We start from the raw sequence: 14,408 nt of genomic DNA, 5'->3' as shown, positions 1-14,408 counted from the left end.
CATCACCGCCGATAGTGGCAGTGCCTCCCCCTTCATCTCCGGCACATGAGACAATTTCAGAGTTTGAATACACACTCCATCTTTCAGAGTTTGAATACACACCCCATCCATGAATGAAACATACTCTCATGCAACATCAGTTTCATTTGTTCATCAAATCCCTTTGTTTTCTTTCTTTCCTTCTTCTCTCCTTCTCTTTCGGTCTCCTACATCTCCTCCTATCGTGTCTTTCTGCTCTTATTTCTGGCGATGACCGCTGCAATGGTGGCAATGGCACCGCAACTCCACCTACGCACCCTTTTTTCCCTTCCCCAGTCTTTGAAATTAATATACCTGATATGGTAATTCAAGGAATTATGAGAAATTCGATGAATTAAAGAGAAATAGGAAATCCTGAGATGAAGAGAGGATTTTGAAATTCTATTATTCAGAAACTGGAGTAGAAGAAATTATTACTAGGTGAATGATTGACAAAACCTTTTCTTATTTCCCCTGTATACAGCTCCAGAGTACTAAAAGAATTTACTCTCAGCCAATTTCTCTTACCCTGTGTTTGGATGGGGAAATTTAATTAAGTAAAGTATTTCAATAAAGATATTAAATTGTCTTTTAATAATGTAATATGTTTGGATGAGATATTTTAAAAGTAATTAAAATGCTGTCATTTTTAAAAGTATTTTCATATGCTAATTTCAGAGAATTTGAAATTCTCATAAAAAAGCAAAGAATTTAAAATTCTCCGTAACCCTCACACCACGCTACGAACCTCTCTCTCATCGAACGCACGAGCTCTCTCCCTCATCGCATGCACGAGCTCTCTCCCTCTCAGCACACCACTCTCTCTCTCTCTTTCCCTCTCAGCAGCGTCCCTCTCCGTGACATTTCTTCTTCTCACTGGTAAGTTCCTCTCTCCCTCACTCATCTCTGTATTTTTTTTCTTTTTTCAACTTTATGTTTGTTTGATTTTGATTTCATTTTTGTAGTTATAAGGGTTGCTTATTTTTTTTATTTATGTTTCATTTTCTATGAGATTGAAAGCCTATATTGAAACTTCTCTGGATCTGTTTGTTTTATAAAGCATCTCTGGATCTGTTTGTTTTATGAAGCAAACCATTGCCACCAACTCTGGATCTGTTTGTTTTATGAAGCAAACCATTGCCACCAACTCTGGATCTGTTTGTTTTATGAAGCATCTCTTCTTATCTAAACAACGATTTCATGATTGCAACTTCCATTTTATGCTGCCCATCATTATAATTATTTGCGTTATGGGCAGAACAGACCCTGTTGCTACCATGGATTGCAGACAAGGGGTAAAAGACAAGGAGGAATTATTCCTCTGGTTCCAAGGTTCCACTTCTCTGTCATCAATGATTTATTCCTGTAAGCTTTGTTTGAGTTAAGTCCTTCATTGGCTGAAAGCTCTACCTTAGATGTGTCTTTTCCCCCATGTCTATTCTCTTCAGAGAATTCAACTACTTTAGGAAGCAAATAGTCCTTCTCATTGTGGTTAAGATCCTTATTTCCCTCAGTCTGGTTTCTTGTTGTTGCTTCTTCAAGCAACTTAGATAACTACTCCATCTTGTTAATAGATAGAAATTTCCTAGATCAAGTTGAAGTTCAACATTTTCTTAAAAAACATTCTGAGACTCTACTTCAACTTCACACCCTTAGCCCTTCTTTAAGGGCTTGAGGTATTTAATTGCATTGAGTACTGTTTGTATTAAATTGTCTTTATAGATGGATGAGCTAGGAGAAGAGAGAAACCTTGAATTGTTTAGATGGAGAAAAAGATGTTGAATAGGCATCAGCTAAAAAAAAGAAAAATCCATTGATAGAGTTGATGTACACTCTACTTTAGAAAGAAACCAAAACAGTACTATCTAGTTAAAAGATAATTTCATAGATTCTGAGGAGCAACTAATCCATACTTTTGGTTGACAAAATCATTAAAACCACTAAAACTGTAACCTATATGCATAACAAATATATTCCACATTGTATACAATTAAAAAGATGGTCATCCCCAAATTAATCTATTGGAAGCTTTTTGCTTATTCTTATTTCCTAATTATAATCCCACCCATGACTATCTCAGGGCTTCTGTTGCCATTAATAAATCTGCAATGCTATGAAGGTAGCGTGAGCATCTTACTCAAATATGATGGTATTTACTTGTTGATTATGTATTTTTAGGAATAGTAAAAAGACATGATGATTTGGAGTTAAAATTTATCCACCAAAATATGTTAGTAAATAATACATCCTTTGATTTTTAGAAGAGATTAGCATTACTGCAATAAATCTTTAGATATCTGTAGCAAACTAATGATACTATTATTGAGGCACAACTATGGGCATAACAAGTTCTGCCTGGCCCAAGACTGCAATTGAAAATTATTTGCAATCAACTGATCAATTGCTCATTTTTGTCATGCCCAAAATGAATCTTTTGACCTCAATGAATGTGTCTTCTTGTTTCCTCAATATCCTCTCTCCTTGTACCCACGACTTGTAGGGGAAATGGACTGCTCCACTGACAAACCCTTCGATGGTTATACTTTCCAAGAAGAACTCTCTTTGGTGTTTGTTTGTCACAGTAATAGCTCCAGGGACTCCAAAATTCGAGTCCACAATGAATTCAGTTGTATAATTAACTCTCTCTGCTTTGAAATTGGATTTCTTCGACCAGCTGCTTTGCTGCTCTTCTTTGGAGATTTCGTTTCTAAGTAGTAGAACCAATTCATTAAAATGATGGAAGAAAGAAATGGTTAATTTGTGACACCTAGCTAGCTAGCTAGGAAAAGAAAATTATTAATTAGAAAGGCTGGCTTACTTGGATCAATCTCAGTGCTGATAAGCTCCAGCACAACATTTCTTGTTCCTATGCTATCATTGATGGCATCCAAATGCTTCAACATAGTCTCTTTGAAATCCTCTTTGATCTTATTCCTCACTGTCACCACAACTCTGACCTTGAATTGCAATGGTTTCTTTGCATGCACTGTCAGTGTGGTCTTTATCAAATCCTCACTGGTTTTAGATGAATCTCAGAAGTCAGAACTATTTTCCGATCTACTCCTATGGACATTATATGGTATATTAGTAATGAAAGCACAAGAGCAACTAAGAACTTGTTACCATGGAAGCACATACCTTCAACCATCTCCAAGCAGTTTCACTGCCTTCATTGCTTATTCCTGCTAGTACATAAATAATATCTTGATCTGGAATCTAAGAAGAAATCAAATAAAAAAAGGTCAAACAGGAAGGAATTTCAGCTTCTTATAACAAGAAATTGCATAAGAAAATTATAATACCGCATCAGACAACAAAAGATTCAGAACTTCTATAACTACATTTGGATCTGCACTTGATGCTATAGAACCTGCATGAATTTATAACAACATTTAATCAAGTGACTTAGCGCTTTGGCTACTATAATGGGGATTATGGAATTTGAGAAGTTGCATTTAGTTTAAATGCTTGTGTCATACGTAATATTTTTCCCTTTCCTGCAATACATCAGTACTCCTATAGAAACTCTAGGGATTCCAATCCAGTCCTATTTTCTGTGGTAGTATTCCTCATTACAGCTACATAAGCAACCTGGAAGTATTTTTCAAGTCTACATGTAAAAAATAAGTAGAATCAAAGCAATGAAGCAATGTCTTGTAAAAAAATTATGAATGTTACCCTTCTAATGTTGGCTGGAGGTAGAGAAGTATTTCTGCCATCTAACAAAATCTGAAAGCGGCGTAATGCTTCTTGTTGTGTTTTATCATGATCAAAGGTAGCCAAGGCTTGAAAAACTTCTCCTCTCAAGAGTGAAATAGAATGATCTTCTCTAGATATAGAATCCCAACCTAACTGTCTGCACAAACAGTAAGTTTAAGCTAGTATGCCATTTTCCGTTGTTGTATTAATTTTAGGGTCTAAATTTCTCCGTTGTTGTATTACCTGTTGGTGCCTTTCATAATTATCATTGGTTGAAATCCATCTCATGGGATCACTTGCATGTAAAATTATTTTAATAGTATATGTTTATATTGAAGATTTTATAAACTGGTTGGTCATAAATAATCATTTGTTTATCCTGTTGAAGTAAAAAATATTAGTATTCATCAAAATCACTATCGTGAATATTTGAATTTTTCCCCGACTCTGAATTCCCTTTTTACAGAAGTCATAATTGATATGTGCTAATTAATGTTTCATCTGGTTGTATTAATTAACTAACCTGGCAAAAAGAACTTTAGGATAAAATTTTAATTGCCACGATAATTTTAAAAATTAAAGAGAAATTAAAGTAATGAAAAGGTAGCCGGCTTGACACTGATGTGTTTACATTTTATTTCAAACAAAAAATAATAATTAAGTCCACATTTTAACTGAAAGGGAAAGAAAAAAAACTTGTCTAATTACAGATGTCTCTTGGATAACTTGAAAGTTAAGTTGGCCTGGGTTGTATAGATAGTTCATCATGATCATCATCATCTTGAAGCGTAACAATCAAGGACCACTCCAAAGACTGAAAAGAAAAAATGGCACTCACAAAAGAAAAATGAAAGCAACAAAGAAATCCTCTGTTAGTATTATTTATGCTCCAGCCAAAGGTCATATTGCTAGGATGATCCATATTTAGTTCTTCGTTACTTTAAAAAAATAATTAAAAATCTTCAAAGTAAACTGTTATAAACGTACATTATTAATAGTAGGTAACTAGTAAATAATATTTGAACATTTTTCTACCAATCATATTGGAAAGAAAGGTCAATTTATTTGATGGGATTTGAATTGGACAACAATGTTAACAGTGGTGACCTTAAGAAATATTAGAATTCCGTTGTTTGATCTATCAAAGAGTAATACTAGCTAGTATGCTTAAGAAATATTAGAATTCTGTTGTTTGATCTATCAAAGAGTAATACTAGCTACCGTGATTACTCACAGCACGACCCCAAAAAAAAACATTACTACTAATATGGGATTGTACTTAAATGACTAGTAAACAATGACATTCAAAGATCAGCAGAGCCAATCAATTTGGTGAGGCCAAATGTTATGGCCATAGCCATGCAACCTCCAACCAGAACCCTACGACAAGACCTTGTCACCGAAGTTTTTCCAAGAACTGCCCCTACTCCTCCAAATACCAACAATGCCAAGCTTTTCTATAAGCACTAATAGGAGAAGAAAATTAAAAAGAAAAAGCTTCTCCATAAGCTAATGAGTAGAAGTTTTCTGATATTACTTCTCCAAAAGGTAATTTTTAACCTATGCATAAACTAGTTTTAGTTTATGGAGAAGCTTATTTCATTTTTTCTTTTATTTTCTTCTCTCATAAGTATTTATGGAGAGATTTATCCAAACAAAAATACCATGAAGAACATAAAATTAGTCAGCTTAACCTCAAAAGTACAAAGAAGGTTAAGTCAATTCATAAACTATCATTATGTTGTAACACTTACAATTTGGAATTCATCTAATTTGCCTCCTGAACAAGATTGGAAAATGAAAGTAGCACAAACAGTAACGAATAGGTCTTGCTACTATAATGGAGAGAGGAAATTCTGATGGTCCCACAAATATAACAAGATATAAATATTAGATAAATTACTTGTTCCTTAATTTATTTACTGTGATAACAATTGAGGTTGGGTGCATGAGCAATGGAAGAGAAGGAACTAATAATTTCTTAATTAATTTTGGAGCAAAATCTATTAAATAAAAATGGATATCAAAAGTAAATGCCCCATTTATATATTTTTATATAGATATATAATTTTTACAATACAAAACCAATAAATTATAGTATAAATTCATTTATTTAATTAATTTCATAAAAAATTAAAATTAGAAGTAAAAAAATTTACAATTCTAATTTTTAGGATAAAATAATTATCTTCTAAAAATATGTACAGTAGCGAATTCTGAAATTCAGTAAGAAAATTAAAAATCTTTTCATTTCATTTTATATTTATAAACTATTAAATTTTCAATTATCATCTAACTTATCCACTATTTTTAATTATTTTTTATCACTAATTTGCAATTCTGGAATAACAAGTAACAATGTTAACTATTCAATTGGCAGATGTAGAGCTTTCTTCTAACTAGTAACAATGCTGGAATTTTCAGGTTTGCAATTGACAACTGCAAAACAAAAAAAGAATCAAATGAATGCAATGGAACTATCTACCTTTTTGTGATACCTGTTAATTGTTATTGTACTTAAATATTTTTTTATTTATCTATATGATTGAACTGTAATTTTGGAGTTGGGACCTTTTCCATCGGGTTATCGATTCCCTGATTTTCAAAATTACTCTTTTGTCCGTGTGTCATGTGCTGCTGTTCCCATTTCTTATGTGTATTTTATTTTATTTTTGTTTGTCCTGAATATGCTAATTTCTTATTTGCTTGTGTCCACTGTTCTATTGGATATCTACATGTTATATTATTTGAAAAAAATGTGCACAATCTCCTTTGTTTCACTCATGAAGTTAAAGGTTGAATTTCTTGTGCATGTTATGGTATCCTCTAATGGAATCTTTTTGCAGGGCCAGGATCATGGTTTACTCCGCATGTCATTACGGTGAACGCTGGAGAGGTATCTAATTAATCTTACAAAATAATATGAAATGCGTGGGCTAAGTTGTTTTCATTGGAATGACTGTTGTGTGTTGTCTTTTATTTTCTACATAACTTATGTTCTCTTTTACTTACATTCCTTGATGCATGCTTCTTATTAATACTCCTATATTTTAATTGAAGTAGTAATTTGGTTTGCTTTGATAAATATTGTTGTTTGTGAACATGATATTGTGATCCATTATATACTGTATTCATTTTCTCTGCCTTCCAATTATATACTGTATTATATTTGACAGAGGAAGCATTTAAGTTGTTAATTGATTAATATCTCAACCTTGTCTCCAAAATATCTCAAATTAAACAAGAAATTGCCAACTTCCCAAGGAAAAAAGAAGAGAAATTTACCATCTATCCTTTCTAAATGAACTGTACACTTTCTTTTATTAACAAAAAACTATCCACGCATTTTGAATCCAATCTCTGAGAAACATTTTCATGTCTCCTCAATCATTTTTCACCTCATATTCATATCCTATTTAATAGTATCATTGTTTTTAGTTGATCATCTTTGTATTGCACTAGTATTATTGTTTTACATCTTTTACCTAGATATTTGTTTTAAATCTCCAAATAATATATGCACATATTATCTTATATCATTATCATGCAGTTTGGATTGAGAAGAAATGGATCATAGCATAGTTGACACTGCAATGACTTCAAGAAAACGTAAAAGAGAAGAGTATAAAAAGATAATCTTATTAGCTGCTGCTTGTGTTGTTCATATGGTCATTGGTGTAGTGACATGGTATCATAATAACTATTTTGTTAAGGAACCAACCCGTAATTGGGAACTAGAACGTCACAGCTTCCTTAATCGTCTTTATAGAGGAACAAATAAAGATTGCATTGAACAATTGAGGCTTAGTAAAAATGAATTTTTTAACCTTTGTAGAATTTTACAAGAAAAGGGTGGATTAGTAAGAACAAGAAATGTTCCAACAACTGAAGCAATAACAATGTTTTTACATATCCTTGCTCACAACCTAAAATATAGGGTAGTGCAATTTAGTTATTGTAGATCTAAAGAAACCATAAGTAGGCAATTCAATGATGTCTTGAGAGCGGTAATGAAAGTGAGCAAAGACTATTTGAATTTTCAACCCTGTACTTTAGAAGGTGCGGAAGCAAACAAGTGAAGATGGTTTGAGGTAAGTTTATCAATTGTTAGGAGAAATTAGTTAATTATAAAATTTTCTTAGAATCTAAAAAAATTGTCTTGTTTGTAGAGATGTATTGGAGCACTTGATGGGACTCATATTCCGGTTACAGTTTCTCCTGATGAGAGACCTAGATATCGTAATAGAAAGGGTGATGTCTCTACAAATGTGTTAGCTGCTTGTGGTCCAGATTTAAGGTTTATTTATGTGTTACCTGGGTGGGAAGGGTCTGCAGGAGATTCTCGAGTATTACGAGATGCATTACGTCGTCAAAACAAACTTGAAATTCCAACTGGTAATATTTCTTAGAAATAATTTTTTTCTTTTTTTTTGGTCTAGTTTAAGTCTATGTTTGTTATTCTAAACATTGTAGGTAAGTATTTTCTTGTGGATGCGGGATATACCAATGGTCTGGGATTTTTAGCACCATATCGAGGGACTAGATATCATCTCAATGAGTGGATTGGAAACACCCCTCAAAGTTATAAGGAGTTATTTAATCTTCGTCATGCAAGTGCCCGAAATGCAATAGAAAGGTCATTTGGGATCTTGAAAAAAAGATGGAGTATATTAAGAACTCCTTCATTTTTTGATATAAGGACACAAATAAGAATTATCAATGCTTGTTTTGTGTTACACAATTTCATAAGAGACGAACAACAAACTGATCAACTTTTAGAAGTTCAAGACTTAGAATTTTTATCTGTTGTTGATGAAGAGTTAGTCCATCAATCAAGGGAAGAAGTTCAAAATAATGTCATAGATGATATCACAACTATTCAAGCTACCGAGGAATGGACAAGATTTCGAGATACATTAGCTATGAATATGTTTGCTAACTATCAAGTTAGGAGAAACTTTGCTTAGGGATAGTTCTTTTTTAAATGTAATTTGCTATTGCTGACAAACTTTGTGTGCTTTGTTACTATTGTACTTTTCTATTGAAGATAGACTTTTATGTACTTTGCTATTGCATAAAAACTTTGCTTGAAATATTTTCTATGATTGTGCAGTGGACTAGTCAAATGAATAAAGTAGGTCATATCTACTATTTGTTATGTGCAGGTTGAATAAGTGGCATTAACTTCAATGGAGTCATTTAATGAAAAAATGACGGACAAAAGAAAAGTTTTAGGAAAAAATAATTAGGAAACAAGAAATTATTTTACATGGAATTTGGAAATGGAACGTGTATTGGCTGATGTACTTAGAGATCAAAGGAATTTGGGCAACAAGGGTGACGGAGGTTGGAAAAGGTCAGCATTGAATGCTGCAGCCGCAGTGTTATCTACAAGCTTCAATGTTAATGTCACATCAGATAATGTCAAAAACCGTATCAAATTATGGAGATCGTGGTATGGGATTGTAAGTGACATCCTTGGCCAGAGTGGATTTGATTGGGATGGCACTAAGCACATGATCACAGTTGAGAATGAAAATGCTTGGAATGAATATTGCATTGTAAGTATTCTTTAATATGTTGCTATTTGTTATTCAAAGTAGATTGGATTTGACTTTTTCTTTGTTTTCTAGTCGCATAAATCGGCTAAACCGTTTCGATACAAGGTGCTTCAAAACTGGGAAGATATAGTGGATTTGTGTGCTAAAGATAGAGCCACCGGTCATGGAGCTGAAACTGCTATGGATGTTGATGAAGCGATGAGTAGAGAAACAAATGAAGTGGAATTCATGGGGTTAGGTGCTACTGCCATAGATTTAGAAGAACCAAGCTCTAATACAAAAGGAAAAAGACAAGGTTCGACTTCTTCTGGCACACATCCTCACAAGTGATGGGAGAAAAAGAAGGAATAACAGCTTCTTTGGATAAAATGGCGAACTCTTTTAACCGAATGGTGGAAAAAATGGATGGTAAAGTTGATGATGAAGATATTCAAGAAGTATTACGTGAGGCAGCTTTGATACCAGATCTTAATAGACAACAATGGGCTAAAGCTATTAAATGGTTAGCTGACGATCCAAAACAGTTAGCTATTGTGAAAGCCCTTCCAATTCACCAAAAGACAGATTATGCTTTAACACATCTTGGAGAATGAAACTTGGTGAGTAACCTTTTGTCTACATTTCCAATTTCAATTTTCAAATTATAAATTTGTGTCTTTTTTATGCCTAATTGAGCTCATATTTTCACTTTAGTTATTTGTCTTTCCTCTTGTGACTTATATTATCTTGTTTCTTCTCCCCTAAATGGTAGCATTGGATGTTAATTATTCAGGTTCCTCAACCTTTTACTCTTGATGATGAATGAAGATTATGGAATGAAGAACGTTTTTTTTTTTTCAATTTGGACCTTGTAATTCTTGTTTAAGATCTTTGTTTGGAACTTGATTAATTAAGACCTTGTAATGCTTGTGTTGATTCGTGTTTATGCGTTAGTGCGTTATTAACAATTTGATGCGTTATTAACAATTTGAATTTTCTTCCCGTGCGAACAATGAAATTAATATCATTTGAATCTTGTACGAGATAATTGTCCTTAAATTACATAATTATTTAATTTTAATATGTTTTTTAAAATTATTGCAAGACTTGGTAATTAATTTTTTAAACAAGAATAAAGAATTACATATCATTCATCTTTTAATTTTGCATTATTGTTTAATCCAAGTTTTTTTGTGTTACTACAAAAATATTGTATAAGATTCAAAATTGTTTAGCATTAAAATTATTTTGATTATTTAATTATTAAGTATTAAAAAAATTTATTATTATATATTTTATAACATTAAATTTATTTTGAATGTTTAACTATTTAAAAAATGACTCATGTTTATTTTCATTCAATATTGAAATTTTAATTTTTAAATAAATATTTAAAAATGAAAATTTGAATTTCATTGAAATTGAATTACTTTATCCAAACAAGGAAATTAAAATACAAGAAATTGAAGAAATTGAATTGCCTCATCCAAACAAAATATTTACAAAATGAAAGGAATTTAAATCAAAGCAATCAAAATGCTGTGAATTTGAATTTCCTAGAAATCTTTAAATTCCTCATCCAAACACATAGTTAGAGTATGTTTGAATGGAGAAATTTAATAGGGTAATTCAATTTTTTAAAGGATTTTAATTACTCTTCAATTAAATAAGATGTTTGGATAAAAATTTGAAAAGAAATTGAAATTTGAGTATTTTGATAAGGGATTTTAGTTAACTTAAATATTAACATTTCAAATTCCTTCCTTTTATGAAAGAATTTGAAATTCTTTTATGCCAGAATACCCCAGCTTCTCGAAACATCCTTCATCCTTTCACTATTCTCTCTCTTGGCTTCTCCCGAAAACCTCCGCACTCAGCTGTCGACGGTGGTTTCCGATGACTGCATCGGAAAGTTTGTGCTGGTCACAGGTCAGTTCTTGCCTCTTCTCTCACTCTCACTCTTGACTACATCAAAAACCTCCTTCATTCTTGACTGCAACGGAAAGTTTGACAGCATCGGAAACCTCCTTCATTCTTGCAAAGTTTCTCACTCTTGTCTCTCTCTCTTGCAGCAGTTTTTCCCTCTGCATTATTCCGAAAAAGGTGCCGATCATAAGCAAGGTTAGTTCTCGCCTCCATCGATGCACTTTTCAAATAGATGGTTCATTTTTCATTATTCCTATGATTATTATTTCTATTTCTATCTTTATTGTTCAATCTAAGCGTAATAAGGCGTAGATCTAAAAATCACGGTGTTCATTTATTTCTTGTCTATTTTCATATGTTATGTAGTTTGTGCTGGAATTTCTAATTCTTATTGATGCCTGCAATTTGACTCCTTTGATAATAGTTCATTCAAACAAGATTCAATTCCTATAAGTTAATCCTTGCTGAAGAAAGAAAGCTAGTGAAATTAGTAGGTTTGTGATAGGGAAGTTGGTTTTTTTAGTTTTTTTATGGTATAAATATGAGATTCAAGAATGTGTTTTAGGGGCAATAAATCATCCGGTTTTTTGAGAGAGATGTAGCTTTTGGGATCTATTAGTTGAAGAAACAGTGAAAGATAGTAAGCAGTTTAGGGGAAGTTTTTTTATTTAAAATTGGTAACAGTAGAGATATGCCTGAAATGCCTCAAGATTCACATCGACAAGCAATAATATTAACATATTGTTAGTTATTCATGTTCTCTTATTAAGAAAATAGTAGGTGATATGGTTTGAGAAAATCAGTGTTTTAAAACCCAGAGATAGCAGCAGTGTGTAGCAGCCGACCCCAAAACTGTTATCACAGGATAGCTACTACTTTGAATTTTTTTTTTATATAGTTTTTACTACATATACTATATATCCATATAAATCATCAAATTACTCAAAATTCATGACATTCATAAACAACAAGGAAAAGTTGTAGGTGCCTTAAGCAAAACACAGAAGAAGATACCAAAAAAGTCAAATACAAGTTTTCAAGATTAGAATTATCAATCAACAATCATCATTTTCTAAATTGAAGTCTTGTTATTTATCATTTTCACTACTACAGGTAGATTTGGTTTCACTTTAGAAATTGAAACCCCAAAAATAGCCCCCCCGAAAAAGCCTAACCTCTCTGTTTAGAGGGCTTTTCTAGAATCAACTACATAGAGCTGTTATCCTGTCAACTACAGTTGCTATTTACTACAACATCCCCTATAGCAGCCAAGGTCTGCTTCTATAGTGATATTTAAAACCCCTTCATACTCTTCAAATAGGCTCCTAGCAAATACGCAAATACATTCTAGTTCTAAATATCCAAAATCATACCCCTTCATACTGATTCCAAGGAGGCTTTGATGTTGCCATTTCAAGAATTGTGCATCCCAAACTCCATATATCAACAGGAAGACTATATAGCTCTTTCAAGTTATGGGAAGTTTCCATAATTCCATTCCCCATGTTACACTTTTGTTCCTTTCATTCACGGATAACAAACACAGGTACGTTATTGATAGAGACAGTGTTCCGATATCTCAAAGTGAGGTACATGAGCTAATTGTGACTTGTGAGTTTTAAAAAAGAATATTGTCATTTTTTAAAAAAATTCTTAGGACTGGAATCATTTAAGATAGAGAGGTTTGCTGCAGTATATGAGGTCATTGACAAGCTAAACAAACACTAAAGATCTGCAAAATGATCCTTGGTTTGACTAGTATTGTAGTATTATTTTAGGTCAAAGAGGTAGAGTATAAACTTCTTCGTGGTAGAGTAAGTTTTCCTTAACTTAGTTGTGGTTCAAGTGTGTTTGTACAATAATCAAACCTTGTTAAATCATTCATGCAATGTTTTAATGTACCATTAAACCGATTAGTTAATCTTGTACAAATTTTAAGTAACCGTCCAAAAAGTTCGTGGGCGCATATAAGGTTGAAAAGCAAAGCAAAAATATTATACAACTTTAAAGAAACAAAAGAATAATATATTCACTTTTTTTCTTCACAAGAATGAGACATTAGACAGCACAAAATTTTATTCAAAATTTCAAATACAAATGTTCATTGTACATTCTTTTTTTTTCATATGGTATCCTCCTCAATGTTCAAAGTTCTCTTTCGAATTGAATTTTAAATTTGAAACAAAAAAAGAGTAAGAAAAATAAAGAAAGAAAAATAAAAGAAAAAAGTAAAAGAGGCACAAAAGCAAACCAATACAGGAGATTGGGAGGGCAACTAGTGAAAACTGATCGACATGTGCTCATGCCACTTTGAATTTCAAGCTTAATTTAATTTATTTACCTGCATGGGAAAGATACAATAAAAAAGAAGGAATCATGTTAGAATATTGTTGAATCATTTTCTTTTCTTTTCTCAATACAATAAACCAAATTAAAATATATGAAAAACGAAAAACCAAAACCGAAAATTATACATTTTGAAACTTTGTTTTAGGGGCAATAAATCATCCAGTTTTTTGAGAGAGATGTAGCTTTTAGGATCTGTTAGTTGAAGAAACAGTGAAAGATAGTAAGCAGTTTAGGGGAAGTTTTTTATATTTAAATCTATGATTAAGAATATATTTTTTATTTGTAATAAGTGGGGTTCGTTTTATTTCATGTTAATGTTAAATTAATGTTGATGGAAGAAGGGTAAAGGGCTTATTGTGTTGGAAGAGAGGGTTCAAAGTCTAGTTGGGAAAAAGTGTTAGAAGATTGCCCATACTCTTTGTAAAAGCTCTTGCTGGTAATAGAATAGTATTTAATAAGTTATGATAGGTGGGTCAGCAAGTTCATGAAGAAGAAGCCATTACTTTGTATTTCTAACTATTGAGAATATGTTTGATATCTTTAGTTTAGGAAAGAATAATTGACAAGAGAAATGAGATTGTATTAAAATCTCAATAGTATGTCCATTGTTATTCATCTACAAGTTTGTATTAAAATCATGATCTTAACAGGTCCATTTTAGTATATTGATCTGGTAAATAGATATGGAGCTTATAATTGACAACTGAATGTTAAACCATCTTAGTATTAAGAACAATTGTGGTGATTTACAATGAAATGGGCATATAAGAGGTTTGCTTGTTAATAGTCAAGAGAAATGAGATTGTATAAATTTATAGAAAAAAAATTCTCTTCACTCCATCCCTATTTATTTATATATTTGAGTCTGATACAGTA

General features: G+C 32.1%; 2 protein-coding genes across 2 annotated transcripts; both read left to right on the top strand.

Moving 5' to 3' along the window:
• Nucleotides 1-7,283: 7,283 nt before the first annotated feature.
• On the top strand, nt 7,284-8,820 carry LOC114424177 (protein ALP1-like). The gene is made up of 3 exons (XM_028391031.1): nt 7,284-7,385; nt 7,887-8,112; nt 8,191-8,820. Exons 1-3 carry the CDS (start codon nt 7,284-7,286, stop codon nt 8,682-8,684), a joined length of 822 nt encoding a protein of 273 aa, XP_028246832.1. The 3' UTR covers nt 8,685-8,820.
• Nucleotides 8,821-8,887: 67 nt separating this feature from the next.
• On the top strand, nt 8,888-9,930 carry LOC114422371. The gene is made up of 2 exons (XM_028388688.1): nt 8,888-9,278; nt 9,351-9,930. Exons 1-2 carry the CDS (start codon nt 9,000-9,002, stop codon nt 9,606-9,608), a joined length of 537 nt encoding a protein of 178 aa, XP_028244489.1. The 5' UTR covers nt 8,888-8,999; the 3' UTR covers nt 9,609-9,930.
• Nucleotides 9,931-14,408: the final 4,478 nt, after the last annotated feature.

Source organism: Glycine soja, chromosome 8 (genome assembly GCF_004193775.1).
Source record: "Glycine soja cultivar W05 chromosome 8, ASM419377v2, whole genome shotgun sequence".
In the NCBI taxonomy this organism is placed as follows: Eukaryota; Viridiplantae; Streptophyta; class Magnoliopsida; order Fabales; family Fabaceae; genus Glycine; species Glycine soja.
Note: the sequence above shows the minus strand (reverse complement) of the source record. Positions and strands in the feature narration are given on the sequence as shown.